Below are 15,694 nucleotides of genomic sequence, written 5' to 3'. Positions count from 1 at the left end.
CGGTATTCACGGTGGAATGTGATCTGGGAGGTTGTACTACAGGTTTGCAGCAGACTGAAAAGATTGAGTGTGTGGATATTAAGAAAGAGGATGTGTTGGAACTTTTAAACTCTATCAAGATAGACAAGTCGCCGGGACCGGATGGGATGTACCCCAGGTTACTGTGGGAGGTGAGGGAAGTGATTGCAGAGCCCCTGGCGATGATCTTTTCATCGTCGATGGAGACAGGAGAGGTTCCGGAGGATTGGAGGATTGCGGATGTGGTTCCTATTTTCAAGAAAGGGAACAGGGATAGCCCGGGAAATTACCGACCGGTGAGTCTGACCTCAGTGGTTGGTAAGCAGATGGAGAGGATTCTGAGGAACAGGATTTATGAGCATTTAGAGAAGTTTAGAATGATCAGAAATAGTCAGCATGGTTTTGTCAAGGGCAGGTCGTGCCTTACGAGCCTGGTTGAGTTCTTTGAAAATGTGACTGAACACATTGACGAAGGAAGAGCGGTAGACGTGGTTTACATGGACTTCAGCAAGACGTTTGATAAGGTCCCCCATGCAAGACTTCTTGAGAAGGTGAGAGGGCATGGGATCCAAGGGCCTTTGGCCTTGTGGATCCAGAACTGGCTTGCCTGCAGAAGGCAGAGAGTGGTTGTGGATGGGTCTTTTTCTGCATGGAGGTCGGTCACCAGTGGAGTGCCCCAGGGATCTGTTCTAGGACCCTTGCTGTTTGTCATTTTCAGAAATGACCTGGATAAGGAAGTGGAGGGATGGGTTAGTAAGTTCGCCAACGATATGAAGGTTGGTGGTGTTGTGGATAGTCTGGAGGGATGTCAGAAGTTGCAGCGAGACATAGATAGAACATAGAACATAGAACATTACAGCGCAGAACAGGCCCTTCGGCCCACGATGTTGCTCCGACGAATTAAAAAAGCAATGACCCTCTAACCTAAACCAATCCCTTTCCATCCATAAACCTATCCACGGATCTCTTAAACACCCCCAAACTAGGCGCATCGACAACTGCAGCAGGCAGGGCATTCCAATCCCTCACCACCCTCTGGGTAAAGAACCTACCTCTGACATCAAGATAGGATGCAAGACTAGGTGGAGTGTGACAGATGGACTTCAACACGGATAAATGTGTTGTGGTCCATTTTGGCAGGACCAATGGGATGAAGGAGTACAATGTCAAGGTTAGGAGTCTTAGCTGGGTTGAAGAGCAAAAGGATCTTGGGGTCCGGTTCCATCGGACTCTTAAATCGGCCTCGCAGGTGGAGGATGTGGTCAAGAAGGCATATGGTGTACTGGCCTTCATTAATCGAGGGATTGAGTTTTGGGGTCGGGAGGTAACGCTGCAACTTTATAAGACCCATGTCAGACCCCACTTGGAGTACTGTGCGCAGTTCTGGTCGCCTCACTACAGCAAGGATGTGGAAGCTATTGAGAGGGTGCAGAGAAGATTTACAAGGATGTTGCCTGGATTGGGAGACATGCCTTATGAAGATAGGTTGAGGGAGCTGGGACTCTTCTCCCTGGAGAGATGAAGGTTGAGAGGCGACCTGATAGAGGTTTATAAAATGTTGAGAGGAAAAGATAGGGTGGATTTTCGGAGGCTATTTCCCAGGGCTGAAATGGTCGCTACGAGAGGACACAGATTTAAGGTGCTGGTAAGCAAGTACAGAGGAGATGTTAGGGGTAAGTTTTTCACTCAGAGGGTGGTGAGTGAGTGGAATTGGCTGTCGGTGGTGGTCGAGGCGAACTCGCTGGGGTCTTTTAAAAGACTTCTGGATGAGTATATGGGATCTAATGGCATTGGGAGTTATAGACAGTTCTGTGGCTTGGTAGGTAGAGATGTGATCGGTGCAACTTGTGGGCCGAAGGGCTTGTTTGTGCTGTAGTGTTCTCTGTTCTATGTCTCTGAACTTGAGAAGCTGTCACAGGCAAATGATCTATGAGTGAAAAATAAAAAATATCAACAAAACTAGTTGTTGGCATCTACGCGATAGTAAAGATAAGAATGACAATGTATCAGCATTTGCATTAATACTCTGACAATACGCTATATCATAAGAGTGTGCTGATAAGATCAGTGACTATCTTTGCAATTGATTAGCAGTTAACGAAGGTTTGCCTTTATGTGGCCCAAAAATCGTGGTTTAGGGGTTCATGATCAGTGAATAATGTGAAATGATGACCATATAAATAATGATGATACGTTTGTTCATCACAAATTATACTCAATGCTTTATTTTCAAGCTGAGCATTGTTAGATTCAGCATTAGTGAGAGTCTGCAAAACAAAAGCTATTGGTTGTTCTTCTCTCGAAGACTTAATGTATGCAACGACCGCCCCAACTTCACAAGGTGAAACATCACAAGCAAGCAGTAATGTGAGTTTCCGATTAAAATTAACCAATACTTCAGATTGCTGCAAAGCATCTTTGACATCCTTGTGCTTTCTCATATTCTGTTGTCAAGTTCTGTGACTGTTTCACACAAAATAAATTAACCAATGGCTTCAATAATATCACTAAATTAGGAACAAGTTTGCAATAATAATTGACTAACCCCAGAAAATACCTGTTATGCTTCTAAATTTTTAGAATGTTTCCACATTTTTAGGTGCTTTGCTTAGCAAAGCATTATGGTCAATAACCTGACCCAAATACTGGACTGACATCACGCAGACCATGTTCTTGAATATAATCCAATGATACTTCTAAATTATTCAAGGGTTTCTGTTCACAGGACCCTGTATAAGGAAAATATCATCGAACATTTTTCACCAGAGAGACTTAAAACCTGATCTATTGATCTTTGAAATTGAGCTGGTGCGGGTGGTATTCCAAAAGACAATTTTTATAACAAAAAAGACCTTTAAGAGTAATAATGGTAAGCAATGTTTGGCATTCAGCAGCTATATTCATCTGTAAATATGCTGATGGAAGTTCAATCTTGCTGATAACCCCCCCTCAAAATCCAGCAAACAAATCTTCAGTTAAAAAAAGCAGATATTGATCAGCACAATGGATTTATTGTTGTTTTAAAATCACCACAACTGCAAACTGAACCATCTGGTTTCACGACAGGTAAGCGCGGGTAGCCCAGTCACTCACTGTAACCAGCTCTGTGGTTTTTCGTCTATCGTCGTCGATGAGGACCCCGACATTAGACGTTTTGAGGCTGGTTGCAGTGTGTCCGAAGATGATTGATCAGGTCAATTCGGGCACGGAATGTCTTGGCACATATCAGACAGACTTGTGTAGACACTGTAGTTGTTGCGCTGGTGGCTCTGGACTTGTGCAGCTCTCACTTAAGTTGTGCTTCAGCAATACACCTTGTTTCGTGAGCTTGACGGCCTTTGTAGATGAGGCAGCATCAGGTAGGGTGGTTTTGTGCCAGCATTTCCCAGGTAGTCGTGTTTATGTCAAGTGACTTCAGGGAGGCCTTGAGTGTGCCTTTGAAACGTTTCTTCTGCCCTCCATACGAGTGTCTTCCAGCAGAGAGTTCCCCAAAAAGGAGCTGCTTGAGTATGCGCTCGTCTGACATACGGATGACATGACCTGCCCACCGGGTCTGTGCTCTCATCAGCAGTGTGTGGACTGATGGTAGATTTGCTCTCGACAGAACTTCAATGTCTGGTACTTTGTCTTGCCATCGGATGCGTAATATTCTGTGAAGACAAGCCATGTGGAAATGTGGAAATGATTGAGTTGTCTTGCATACCTTCGATACACAGTCCACGTTTCACAGGCAGTGAGGACCACGGGGCTGTAGACCTTCACTTTTGTTGCTGGACTGATTCCTCAACCTCCCCATATAGTGGAGCGCAGTCTACCGAAAGCAGGACTTGCCTTTGCTATTCTGCAGTTAACTTCTGTATCAATAGACACTGCTTGGGAGAGGGTGCTGCCAAGATTAGTGAACTGGTACACTGCCTGTAGTTTCTGTCCTTTGATTGTGATTATGGGTTCTGTGTACGGTGCATGAGGAGCAGGCTGGTGCATGACTTTGGTCTTTTTAATGTTGATGGTGAGTCCAAAGTTGTCACAAGCCGTGGAAAATTTGTCCAAACTGATTTTCATCTCTGGCTCTGCGCCAGTAAGAAGTCTCACAACACCAGGTTAAAGTCCAACAAGTTTACTTGATAGTGAACCCACTAGCTTTCGGTGTTTGCCCCTTCGTCAGGTGAGTGGAGAGTTCTGGTCACAAACAGAGCATATAAAGGCACGCACAGTTTATAGAATACTGATTAGAATGTGAGTCTTTTCAGCTCATCAATTCTTAAAGGTGCAGACAGTGTGAGCGGAGATAGCATTAAGCATAGGTTAAAGAGATGTGTATTGTCTCCAGTAAGTAAGTGAGATGTTGCAAGCCCAGGCAAGTGATAGGGGTTACAGATAGTGTGACATGAACCCAAGATCCCTGTTGAGGCCATCCTCGTGTGTGGAAGTTGGCTGTCAGTTTCTGCTCAGCGATTCTGCGCTGTCGTATGTCGTGAAGGCCACATTGGAGAACGTTTACCTGAAGATCAGAGGCCGAATGCCCACAACCGCTGAAGTGCTCACCAACTGGAAGGGAACAGCCTTGCCATCCTTGATGGAGATGCGTGTGTCCAAGAATGCAACCGATTCTGGAGAGTAGCCCATGGTGAGTCTGATGGTGGGGTGGAATTTGTTGATATCATCATATAATTGTTTCAGTGATTGTTCACCATGAGGCCAAAGGAAGAAAATGTCATCGATGTATCTAGTGTATAGCATCGGTTGAAGCTCCTGTGCGGTGAAGAAGTCTTGTTCGAACCTGTGCACGAAGATGTTGGCATATTGAGGTGCGAATTTAGCCTCCATGGCTGTTCCGTGTGTCTGGATGGAGAACTGGTTCTTGAAGGTGAAGACATTGTTGTCCACGATGAAGCGGATGAGTTGTAAAATTGAATCTGGAAACTGGCAGTTGTCGGTGTTGAGTACTGAGGCAGTTGCAGCAATGCCATCGTCGTGCGGGATGCTGGTATAGAGCACCGAGACATCCATTGTGACAAGGAGTGCTCCTGGTTCAACAGCTCCATGTGTGCTGAGTTTCTGTAGGAAGTCCGTAGTGTCATGACAAAAGCTGTGGGTTCTTTGTACAATGGGTTTCAGGATGCCCTCAACGTAGCCGGAGAGGTTCTTGCACAGGGTCCCATTGCCCATTACGACGGGATGGCTGGGTGTGTTTGCCTTGTGTATCTTTGGGAGGCATAATCTTATATGTTTTGATAAGATCTCCCCCCATTCTTCTGAATTCCAACGAGTACAGCTCCAGTCTACTCAGTCTCTCCTCATAAGCCAATCCTCTCAACTCCAGAATCAGCCTAGTCAATCTCCTCTGCACTCCCTCCAGTGCCAGTGTATCCTTTCTCAAGTAAGGAGACCAAAACTGTACACAGTACTCAGATGTGGCCTCACCAGCACCTTATACAGTTGCAACATAACCTCACTGTTTTTAAACTCCATCCCTCGAGCAATGAAGGACAAAATTCCATTTGCCTTCTTAATTACCCGCTGCACCTGCAAACCAACTTATTGTGATTCATGCACAAGGACACCCAGGTCCCTCTGCACAGCAAAATCTCAATTTTTTTTACCATTTAAATAATAATGTTGCTGTTATTCCTGCCAAAATGGATGACCTCACATTTATCAACATTGTACTCCATCTGCCAGACCCTCACCCACTCACTTAGACTATCTATATCCCTTTGTAAACTTTCAGTGTCCTTTGCATCCTTTGCTGTGCCACTCACCTTAGTGTCAACTGTGAATTTTGACACATTACACTTGGTCCCCAACTCCAAACCATCTCTGTAAATCATAAACAATTGTGGTCCCAACACTGATCCCTGAGGCACACCACTAGTCACTGATCACCAACCTGAAAAACACCCATTTACCCCCACTCTTTGCTTTCTGTTAGTTAACCAATCCTCTATCCATGCTAATACATTACCTGTAACACCGTGCACCTTTATCTTATGCAGCACCCTTTGGTACGGCACCTTGCCAAATGCCTTCTGGAAATCCAGATACACCACATCCACAGGTTCCCCATTGTCCACTGTGCATGTAATGTTCTCAAAGAATTCGACCAAATTAGGCAAACATGACCTGCCCTTCATGAACTCATGCTACATCTTCCCAATGGGACAATTGATATCCAGATGTCTCATTCTTTCTTCTTTGATGATAGATTCAACCATTTTCCCTACTACAGAAGTTAAGCTAACCTGCCTATAGTTACCCACCTTTGGTCTACCTCCTTTTTTTAAACAGTGGCATCACGTTTGCCATTTTCCAATCTGTTGGAACCACCCCAGAGTCCAGCGAAATTGGTAAATTATCACTAGTGCATTTGCTATTTCCTCCGGCATCTCTTTCAGGATTTGCCCAACACTACTTCTTTACTGATAATGAGTTTCTAGGTGCTCACTCGCCATAGATTTGATTTGATATATTATTTTTATTGTCACATGTATTAACATACAGTGAAAACTATTGTTTCTTGCTCGCTATAAAGAAAAAGCATACCATTCATAGAGAAGAAAACAAGAGAGAGCAGAATGTAGTGTTACAGTCATAGCTAGGGTATAGAGAAAGATCAACTTAATGCAATCCATTCAAAAGTCTAACAGCAGCAGAGATGAAGCTGTTCTTGAGACCGTTGGTATGTGACCGCAGACTTTTGTATCTTTTTCCCAACGGAAGAAGGTAGAAAAGAGAATGTCCGGGGTGTGTGGGGTCCTTATTTATGCTGGCTGCTTTGCCAAGGCAGCGGGAAGTGTAGACAGAGTCAATGGATGGGAGGCTGATTTGCATGATGGACTGGGTTTCATTCATGACCCATTGTTGTGTCTTGCAGTCTTGAGCAGGAGCCACACCAAGATGGGATACGCCCAGAAAGAATGCTTTCTGTGGTGCATCTAGAAAAGTTGGTGAGAGTCGTAGCTGACATGCCAAATTTTCTTAGTCTTCTAAGAAAGTAGAGGCATTGGTGGGCTTTCTTAACCATAGAGTCAGCATTCGAGGACGAGGACAGGTTGTTGGTGAAGACCATAGCTTTCTTGTCATCAATTTTTGGCATGTTATTTGTGTTTTCCACTGTGAAGCCTGACACAAAATATCTGTTCAATGTCTCAGCCATTTTCTCATTTCCAGTTATTACATCCCCCTTCATCCTCCAAGGACTAATGTTCACTTGAGCCACTCTTTTTCATTTTATATATTTGGAGACACTTTTGGTAGATGTTTTGATATTCTGCGCTAGTTTACTCTCATAATTCATCTTACCTTTATAGCTTTTTTTGTGGCCTTCTGTTGACCTTTAAAGATTTCCCAATGTCTTAGGTTCCCACTAATCTTTGCCACTTTGTATGCATTTTTTTCAATTTGATACTTCCTTTATTTCCTTACATATCCATGGCTGACTATCTCTTTTTCTATGTCATAGAACATTACAGTGCAGTACTGGAACTTCAGCCCTCGATGTTGCGCTGACCAGTGGAACCAATCTAATGACCCTCTAACCTAAACTATTCCAATGTTATCCACATGCCTATCCACTGACCATTTGAACGCCCTTAAACTTGGCGAGTCCACAACTGCTGCAGGCAGGGCATTCCGCAACCTTACTACCCTCTGAGTAAAGAACCTACCTCTGACATCCGTCCTATAATTACCACAGCTTAATTTAAAGCTATGTTCCCTCATGTTAGCCATCACCAAGCAAGGAAAAAGGCTCTCACTGTCCACCCCATCTAACACACTGATCATCTTGTATGCCTCAATTAGGTCACCTCTTAACCTTCTTCTCTCCAACAAAAGTAACCTCAAGTCCCTCAGCCTTTCCTCATAAGACCTTCCCACCATACCAGGCAACATCCTGGTAAACCTCCTCTGCACCCTTTCCAATGCCTCCACATCTTTCCTATAATGCGGTGACCAGAACTGTACGCAATACTCCAAGTGCGGCTGCACCAGAGTTTTGTACAGTTGCAACATGACCTCACGGCTCCGAAATTCAATCCCTCTACCAATAAAAGCTAACACACCGTACGCCTTCTTAACAACCTTATCAACCTGGGTGCCAACTTTCAGGGATCTACGCGCACGTACACTGAGATCTCTCAGCTGGTTGAAACTACCAAGAGTCCTTCCATTAGCCCTACATTCTGTAATCCTGTTACTCTTACCAAAGCGAATCACCTCACACTTTTCCGCATTAAACTCCATTTGCCACCTCTCATCCCAGCTCTGCAGCTTATCTATGTCCCTCTGCAAACTGTAACATCCGTCCTCACTGTCTACAACTCCTCCAACTTTGGTGTCGTCAGCAAATTTACTAATCCACCCTTCTACACTCTCGTCTAGGTCATTTATAAAAATGACAAACAGCAGTGGCCCCAAAACAGATCCTTGAGGTACACCACTTGTAACTGCACTCCAGGTTGAATATTTCCCATCAACTACCACCCTCTGTCTTCTATCAGCTAGCCAATTCCTGATCCAAACTGCTAAATCATCCTCAATCCCATGCATCTGCATTTTCTGCAGTAGCCTACCATGGGGAACCTTATCAAACGCTTTGCTAAAATCCATATACACCACGTCAACTGCCTTACCCTTGTCCACCTCTTTGGTCACCTTTTCAAAGAACTCGATAAGGTTTGTGAGGCATGACCTACTCTTCATAAACCGTATTGACTATCCCTAATCAATTTATTTCTTTCTAGATGATTATAAATCCTATCTCTTAAAATTCTTTCCAAAACTTTGCCCACAACAGAAGTAAGGCTCACTGGTCTATAATTCCCAATATGGTCTCTGCTCCCCTTCTTGAACAAGAGAACAACATTTGCTATCCTCCAGTCTTCCGGCACTATACCTGTAGCCAATGACAACATGAAGATCAAAGCCAAAGGCTCTGCAATCTCCTCCCTGGCCTCCCAGAGAATCCTAGGGTAAATCCCATGCGGCCCAGGGGACTTATCTATTTTCATACTCTCAAGAATTGCTAACAGCTCCTCCTTATGTACCTCAATCCCGTCTCGTCTAAAAGCCTGTATCTCAGTATTCTCCTTGACTTCACTGACTTTTTCCTGTGTGGATACTGACGAAAAATACTCATTTAGTGCCTGTCCTATCTTTTCAGGCTCCATGCACAACTTCCCACTACTGTCTCTGACTGGACCTAATCTTGCCCTAACCAATCTTTTATCCTTTACAAACCGATAGAAAGCTTTAGAGTTCTCCTTGATCCAACCGCCAAAGTCTTCTCATGTCCCCTTCCAGCTTTTCTTAACTCTCTCTTTAGCTCCTCTCTGGCTAATTTGTAACCCTCCAGTGCCCTAACTGAGCCTTCACGTCTCATCTTTACAAAAGACTCCTTCTTCCTCTTCACCAGAGATTCAACTTCCTTAGTACACCACGGTTCCCTCGCACGACCACTTCCTCCCTGCCTGACAGGTACATATTTATCAAGGACTCGCAGTAGCTGCTCCTTGAATAAGCTCCACATTTCAGATGTTCCCAGCCCCTGCAGTTTCCTACTCCACCCTATGTATCCTAAATCTCGCCTAATAGCCTCATAATTACCTTTCCCCCAGCTATAACTTCTGCCTTTCGCTATATGCCTATCCCTTTCCATCACTAAGGTAAACGTAACCGAATTGTGATCACTATCACCAAAGTGCTCACCTACCTCCAAATCTAACACCTGGTCTGGTTCATTACCCAGTACCAAATCCAATGTAGCCTCATCTTTTGTTGGCCTATCTACATACTGTGTCATGAAACCTTCCTGCACACATTGGACAAAAACTGACCCCTCTAACGTGCTTGAACTATAGCTTTTCCAATCGATATTTGTAAAGTTAAGTCCCCCATAACAACTACCCTGTTACTTTCGCTCCTATCCAGGATCATCTTTGCAATCCTTTCCTCTACATCTCTGGAACATTTTGGGGGCCTATAAAAGACTCCCAACAGTATGATCTCTCCTTTCCTGTTTCTAATCTCAGCCCATACTACCTCAATAGACGAGTCCACATCAAATGTCCTTTCTGCCACCGTAATACTGTCCTTGACTAACAATGCCACGCCTCCCCCTCTTCTACCACCTTCTCTGCTCTGACTGAAACATCTGAACCACGGAACCTGCAACAACCATTCCTGTCCCTGCTCTATCCATGTCTCTGTAATGGCCACAACATCGAAGTCCCAGGCACCAATCCAGGCTGCAAGTTCATCCACCTTATTGCGTATGCTGTTTGCATTAAAGTGTACGCACTTCAAACCACCCTCCTGCCTGCCAATACACTGCTGTGACCTAGAAACCTTATCCATGACCTCCCTATTCTCATCCTCCTGTACATTGGAGCTACAATTCAGGTTCCCATCCCCCCTCTGAATCAGTTTAAACCCCCCTGAGTAGCATTGGCAAATTTTCCCCCCAAGATATTGGTACCCCTCTGGTTCAGGTGCAGACCATCCCTTTTGTAGAGGTCCCACCTACCCTGGAATAAGCCCCAATTGTCCAGGTGTCTGAACCCTTCCCTCCTTCACCATCCCTTTAGCCATGAGTTCAAATGTTCTCTCTCTCTATCTACGCTATCCCGTGGCACGGGTAACAAACCAGAGATAACCACTCAGTTTGTTTTAGCCCTAAGCTTCCAACCTAACTCCCTGAATTTCTGTCTTACATCCCCATCCCTTTTCGTACCCATGTCATGGGTGCCTACATGAACCACGACTTGGGGCTGGGTCCCTGACCCCTCTAACGTGCTTGAACTGTAGCTTTTCCAATCGATATTTGTAAAGTTAAAGTCCCCCATAACAACCATCCTGTTACTTTCTCTCCTATCCAGGATCATCCTTGCAATCCTTTCCTCTACATCTCTGTGTAGATTTGAGGAGTTGGGGGGGTGGGGGGGGGACATTACACATTAAGTGTCTCAGGTTCCCTCACCGTTCAAATTTATTAGGTGAAACAAAGTTACCCAGGTCTCCCTACGGCTGACTTCCGGTTTCCTGCTGCTCCGAAACAAAAACAATAGATGCACCTTCCAAATGATTGGATGCACAAGAAGAAGTCCATGCAACGGTAGAACAATTTGCAGCAGACATCGGCTACCCACATATACCATGTTGTCCACCTCAACTGTACCTTTGAGTCATGATGCTGCTTCTATGGGTGGGCTCTCGGGGGGTCACGTAAAGCAGTTGGCCAGCTGGGACAGAGTGCGCAGCTCCAGGGACTAAGTATGGAGTTCCCCTGTTTGCTGGGAGTCTTGAATCATGGGGTACTCCTTCCTTTTCATTATTCTCCGTCAAAAGTTATTTATCTCAATCAACTATTTATTCATCAATCTATCTGGTGGATGTTTGTCACTAACAATATGACAAAATCTCCCATCATTTTGACAATCTCTATCAGGACAACTCTCTGCCATCTCTCCTCAAGACAAAAAAAGACGCCTAACCTATGAACCATTCACTATTATGTATGGCCAAATATTCCTGGTGTTAACATTGTAACACGTGACTACAAACCCTCCAGTCCCTCTGTATTCTTTTCAAAATATTTGACCCCCTGGATTTGAACTGGAGGCTGAAATCTATCAAGGAGTCATCATGATTCAGACTGAACTGCCGGCAAGCATAAAGGAAGCAGCTTGAATGGAAACTTCCAAAAGGCAATTTGATATGGAAAGGATAAAGAGCAGCTGGAGCAGGGATACACACAGACTGAGTGGCCTCATTATTTACAATCATGTGGAATGATGGGAACAGGTGATGTTTCTGGGAGGGATGGAGATACTTTGATCACCTGATTCAAAGCCAATCATTTTGTTTCCCTTCAGAGGAGGAAACTGGGGAATACCGATGCTGCTGTTAGGCAGGAAGCGATTCGAGTTACAAATTTGATGGACGCTGTGAGTATTGGCATGGAGGTAAAATTTTTATTTCATCTCCCAATGTCGGCTGTGCGTTCAGTTCCCACTCTGCCTCTCTCCCTCTCTCTCCACTGCATTCTCTTTCCCTGTGCCACTCTGTGCTCTCTCTCTGACTCCAGTCTTCAGTCATTTCCCTAATCTGCTCTGTGCTCTCTCTCTCCACTGTACATTATCTTTCTCAATCCCAATCTTTGTTCTCTCTCTCTCTTGTGTACACTCTCTTTCCATGTCCAGCTCTTGTGCTTGCTCTCTCTCTCCCATGTACACTCTCTTTCTCTATTCCACACTAAGGCCTCTCTCACTCTCTGGTGTCCAGTCTTCCTATTTCACTCTCTGTTGTGTACATTCACATTCCCTGTCCCACTGTGTGCTGTCTCTCTCTCTCTCTCTCTCTCGCTCTCCTGTGTACTCTCTCTTTCCTTAACCCACTCTGTACTCTCTCTCCCCCATATGCCCTTGCTTTGCCTTTCTCTCTCTGTGTTCTCTCTCTCTCCCCCTGTACACTCTCTTTCCCTATCTTGCTCGGTACTCTCCCCACTATATGCACGGTCTTTCCCGATCCCACTCTGTACACTCTCTCTTTCTCCTCCTCTCTCTCTCTCCGATATACGCTTTCTCCTTCTCCCGTATACACACTCTTTCCCTACTCTGTACTCTTTCTTTTGGACTGTGGAAGGAAACTGGAGCACCTGGAAGAAACCCATGAGACACGGGGAGAACATGCAGACTCCGCAAAGACAGTCACACAAGGCTGGAATTGAACCTCTGTCCTTTGTGCTGTGAGACAGCAGTGCTAATCACTGTGTCACCGTGCTGCCCCGGGTCCCTGGCGCTGTGAGACAGCAGTGCTAATCACTGTGTCACCGTGCTGCCCCGGGTCCCTGGCACTGTGAGACAGCAGCGCTAATCACTGTGTCACCGTGCTGCCCCGGGTCCCTGGCACTGTGAGACAGCAGTGCTAACCACTGTGTCACCGTGCTGCCCCGGGTCCCTGGCGCTGTGAGACAGCAGTGCTAACCGCTGTGTCACCGTGCTGCCCCGGGTCCCTGGCACTCTGAGACAGCAGTGCTAATCACTGTGTCACCGTGCTGCCCCGGGTCCCTGGCACTGTGAGACAGCAGTGCTAATCACTGTGTCACCGTGCTGCCCCGGGTCCCTGGCGCTGTGAGACAGCAGTGTTAACCACTGTGTCACCGTGCTGCCCCGGGTCCCTGGCACTGTGAGACAGCAGTGCTAATCACTGTGTCACCGTGCTGCCCCGGGTCCCTGGCACTGTGAGACAGCAGTGCTAACCACTGTGTCACCGTGCTGCCCCGGGTCCCTGGCACTGTGAGACAGCAGAGCTAATCACTGTGTCACCGTGCTGCCCCGGGTCCCTGGCACTGTGAGACAGCAGTGCTAATCACTGTGTCACCGTGCTGCCCCGGGTCCCTGGCACTGTGAGACAGCAGTGTTAACCACTGTGTCACCGTGCTGCCCCGGGTACCTGGCGCTGTGAGACAGCAGTGCTAATCACTGTGTCACCGTGCTGCCCGGGCCCCTGGCACTGTGAGACAGCAGTGCTTATCACTGTGTCACCGTGCTGCCCCGGGTCCCTGGCGCTGTGAGACAGCAGTGCTAATCACTGTGTCACCGTGCTGCCCCGGGTCCCTGGCACTGTGAGACAGCAGTGCTAACCACTGTGTCACCGTGCTGCCCCGGGTCCCTGGCACGGTGAGACAGCAGTGCTAACCACTGTGTCACCGTGCTGCCCCGGGTCCCTGGCACTGTGAGACAGCAGCGCTAATCACTGTGTCACCGTGCTGCCCTAGGTCTCTGGCACTGTGAGACAGCAGTGCTGACCACTGTGTCACCGTGCTGCCCCGGGTCCCTGGCACTGTGAGACAGCAGTGCTAACCACCGTATCACCGTGCTGCCCGGGCCCCTGGCACTGTGAGACAGCAGTGCTAATCACTGTGTCACCGTGCTGCCCCGGGTCCCTGGCGCTGTGAGACAGCAGTGCTAATCACTGTGTCACCGTGCTGCCCCGGGTCCCTGGCACTGTGAGACAGCAGTGCTAATCACTGTGTCACCGTGCTGCCCCGGGTCCCTGGCACTGTGAGACAGCAGTGCTAATCACTGTGTCACCGTGCTGCCCCGGGTCCCTGGCACTGTGAGACAGCAGTGCTAATCACTGTGTCACCGTGCTGCCCCGGGTCCCTGGCACTGTGAGACAGCAGTGCTAATCACTGTGTCACCGTGCTGCCCCGGGTCCCTGGCACTGTGAGACAGCAGCGCTAATCACTGTGTCACCGTGCTGCCCCGGGTCCCTGGCACTGTGAGACAGCAGCGCTAATCCCTGTGTCACCGTGCTGCCCCGGGTCCCTGGCACTGTGAGACAGCAGTGCTAATCACTGTGTCACCGTGCTGCCCCGGGTCCCTGGCACTGTGAGACAGCAGTGCTAATCACTGTGTCACCGTGCTGCCCCGGGTCCCTGGCACTGTGAGACAGCAGTGCTAACCGCTGTGTCACCGTGCTGCCCCGGGTCCCTGGCACTGTGAGACAGCAGTGCTAACCACTGTGTCACCGTGCTGCCCCGGGTCCCTGGCGCTGTGAGACAGCAGTGTCTTCACTCTTACAACTTTTTTCCCTGTGGCTTATTTTACTTTCTGACTCATTTTAACTTTATTATTTGTTTCCAGTTCATTTCGCTGCAGCATCATCTCTTTGATTTGGTTTGATTTATTATTGTCACATGTATTAACACACTGTGGCAGCCATTTCAGCCCTGGGAAAAAGCCTCTGAGAATCCACTCGATCTATACCTCTCAACATCTTATACACCTCTATCAGGTCACCTCTCAACCTTAGTCTCTCGAAGGAGAAAAGACCGAGATCCCTCAACCTATCCTCATTAGGCATGCCACCCAATCCAGACAACATCCTTGGAAATTTCCTCTGCACCCTTTCTATGGCTTCCACATCCTTCCTGTCATGAGGCGACCAGAACTGAGCACAGTACTCCAAGTGGGGTCTGACCAGGGTCTTATATAGTTTCAGCATTATCTCCCAACTCCTAAACTCAATTCCTCTGGAAGAAGCTGTTCTTGAGCCAGTTGGTACATGATCTCAGATTTTTGAATCTTTTTCCAAACGGAAGAAAGTGGAAGAGAGAATATCTGGAGTGCGCGGGGTCCTTAATTATGGTGGCTGCTTTAACGAGGCAGTGGGAAGTGTGGACAGAGTCAATGGATGGGAGACTGGTTTGTGTGATGGATTGGGCTACATTCATGACCTTTTGTAATTCCTTGTGGTCTTGGGCAGAGCAGGAGCCATACCAAGCTGTGATACAAGTAGAAAGAATGCTTTCCATGGTGCATCTGTAAAATTGGTGAGAGTTGTAGCTGACATGCCAAATTTCCTTAGTCTTACATAAGAACATAAGAACATAAGAAATAGGAGCAGGAGTAGGCCATCTAGCCCTTCGAGCCTGCCCTGCCATTCAATAAGATCATGGCTGATCTGAAGTGGATCAGTTCCACTTTTCCGCCCTCTCCCCATAACCCTTAATCCCCTCTCTTAGAAGCGTTGGTGGGCTTTCTTAACTATAACGTCAGCAGGGGGGACCAGGACAGGTTGTTGGTGATCTGGACACCAAAAAAATTGAAGCTCTATTATTGTTTTCACTTCATCATTTAGAGTCTTTCATTCCCCACCTCCTGCAACCTTT

The 15,694-nt window shown here is 46.9% G+C and overlaps 1 protein-coding gene across 1 annotated transcript in view; it reads left to right on the top strand.

The window, feature by feature from the left end:
• The window catches only part of LOC145348482 (zinc metalloproteinase-disintegrin-like protein H3), a 180,365-nt gene that overhangs the window by 98,830 nt on the left and 65,841 nt on the right, over positions 1 to 15,694 (top strand). The window contains exon 6 of the mRNA XM_080196673.1: positions 11,892 to 11,963. Within this exon, the coding sequence (XP_080052799.1) occupies positions 11,892 to 11,963 (72 nt within the window). The remainder of the gene's footprint in view (positions 1 to 11,891; positions 11,964 to 15,694) is intronic.

This window comes from Carcharhinus amblyrhynchos, chromosome 1 (genome assembly GCF_965287045.1).
Source record: "Carcharhinus amblyrhynchos chromosome 1, sCarAmb.v2.hapA, whole genome shotgun sequence".
Classification (NCBI taxonomy): Eukaryota; Metazoa; Chordata; class Chondrichthyes; order Carcharhiniformes; family Carcharhinidae; genus Carcharhinus; species Carcharhinus amblyrhynchos.
This window is presented reverse-complemented; position numbering and strand designations above follow the sequence as displayed.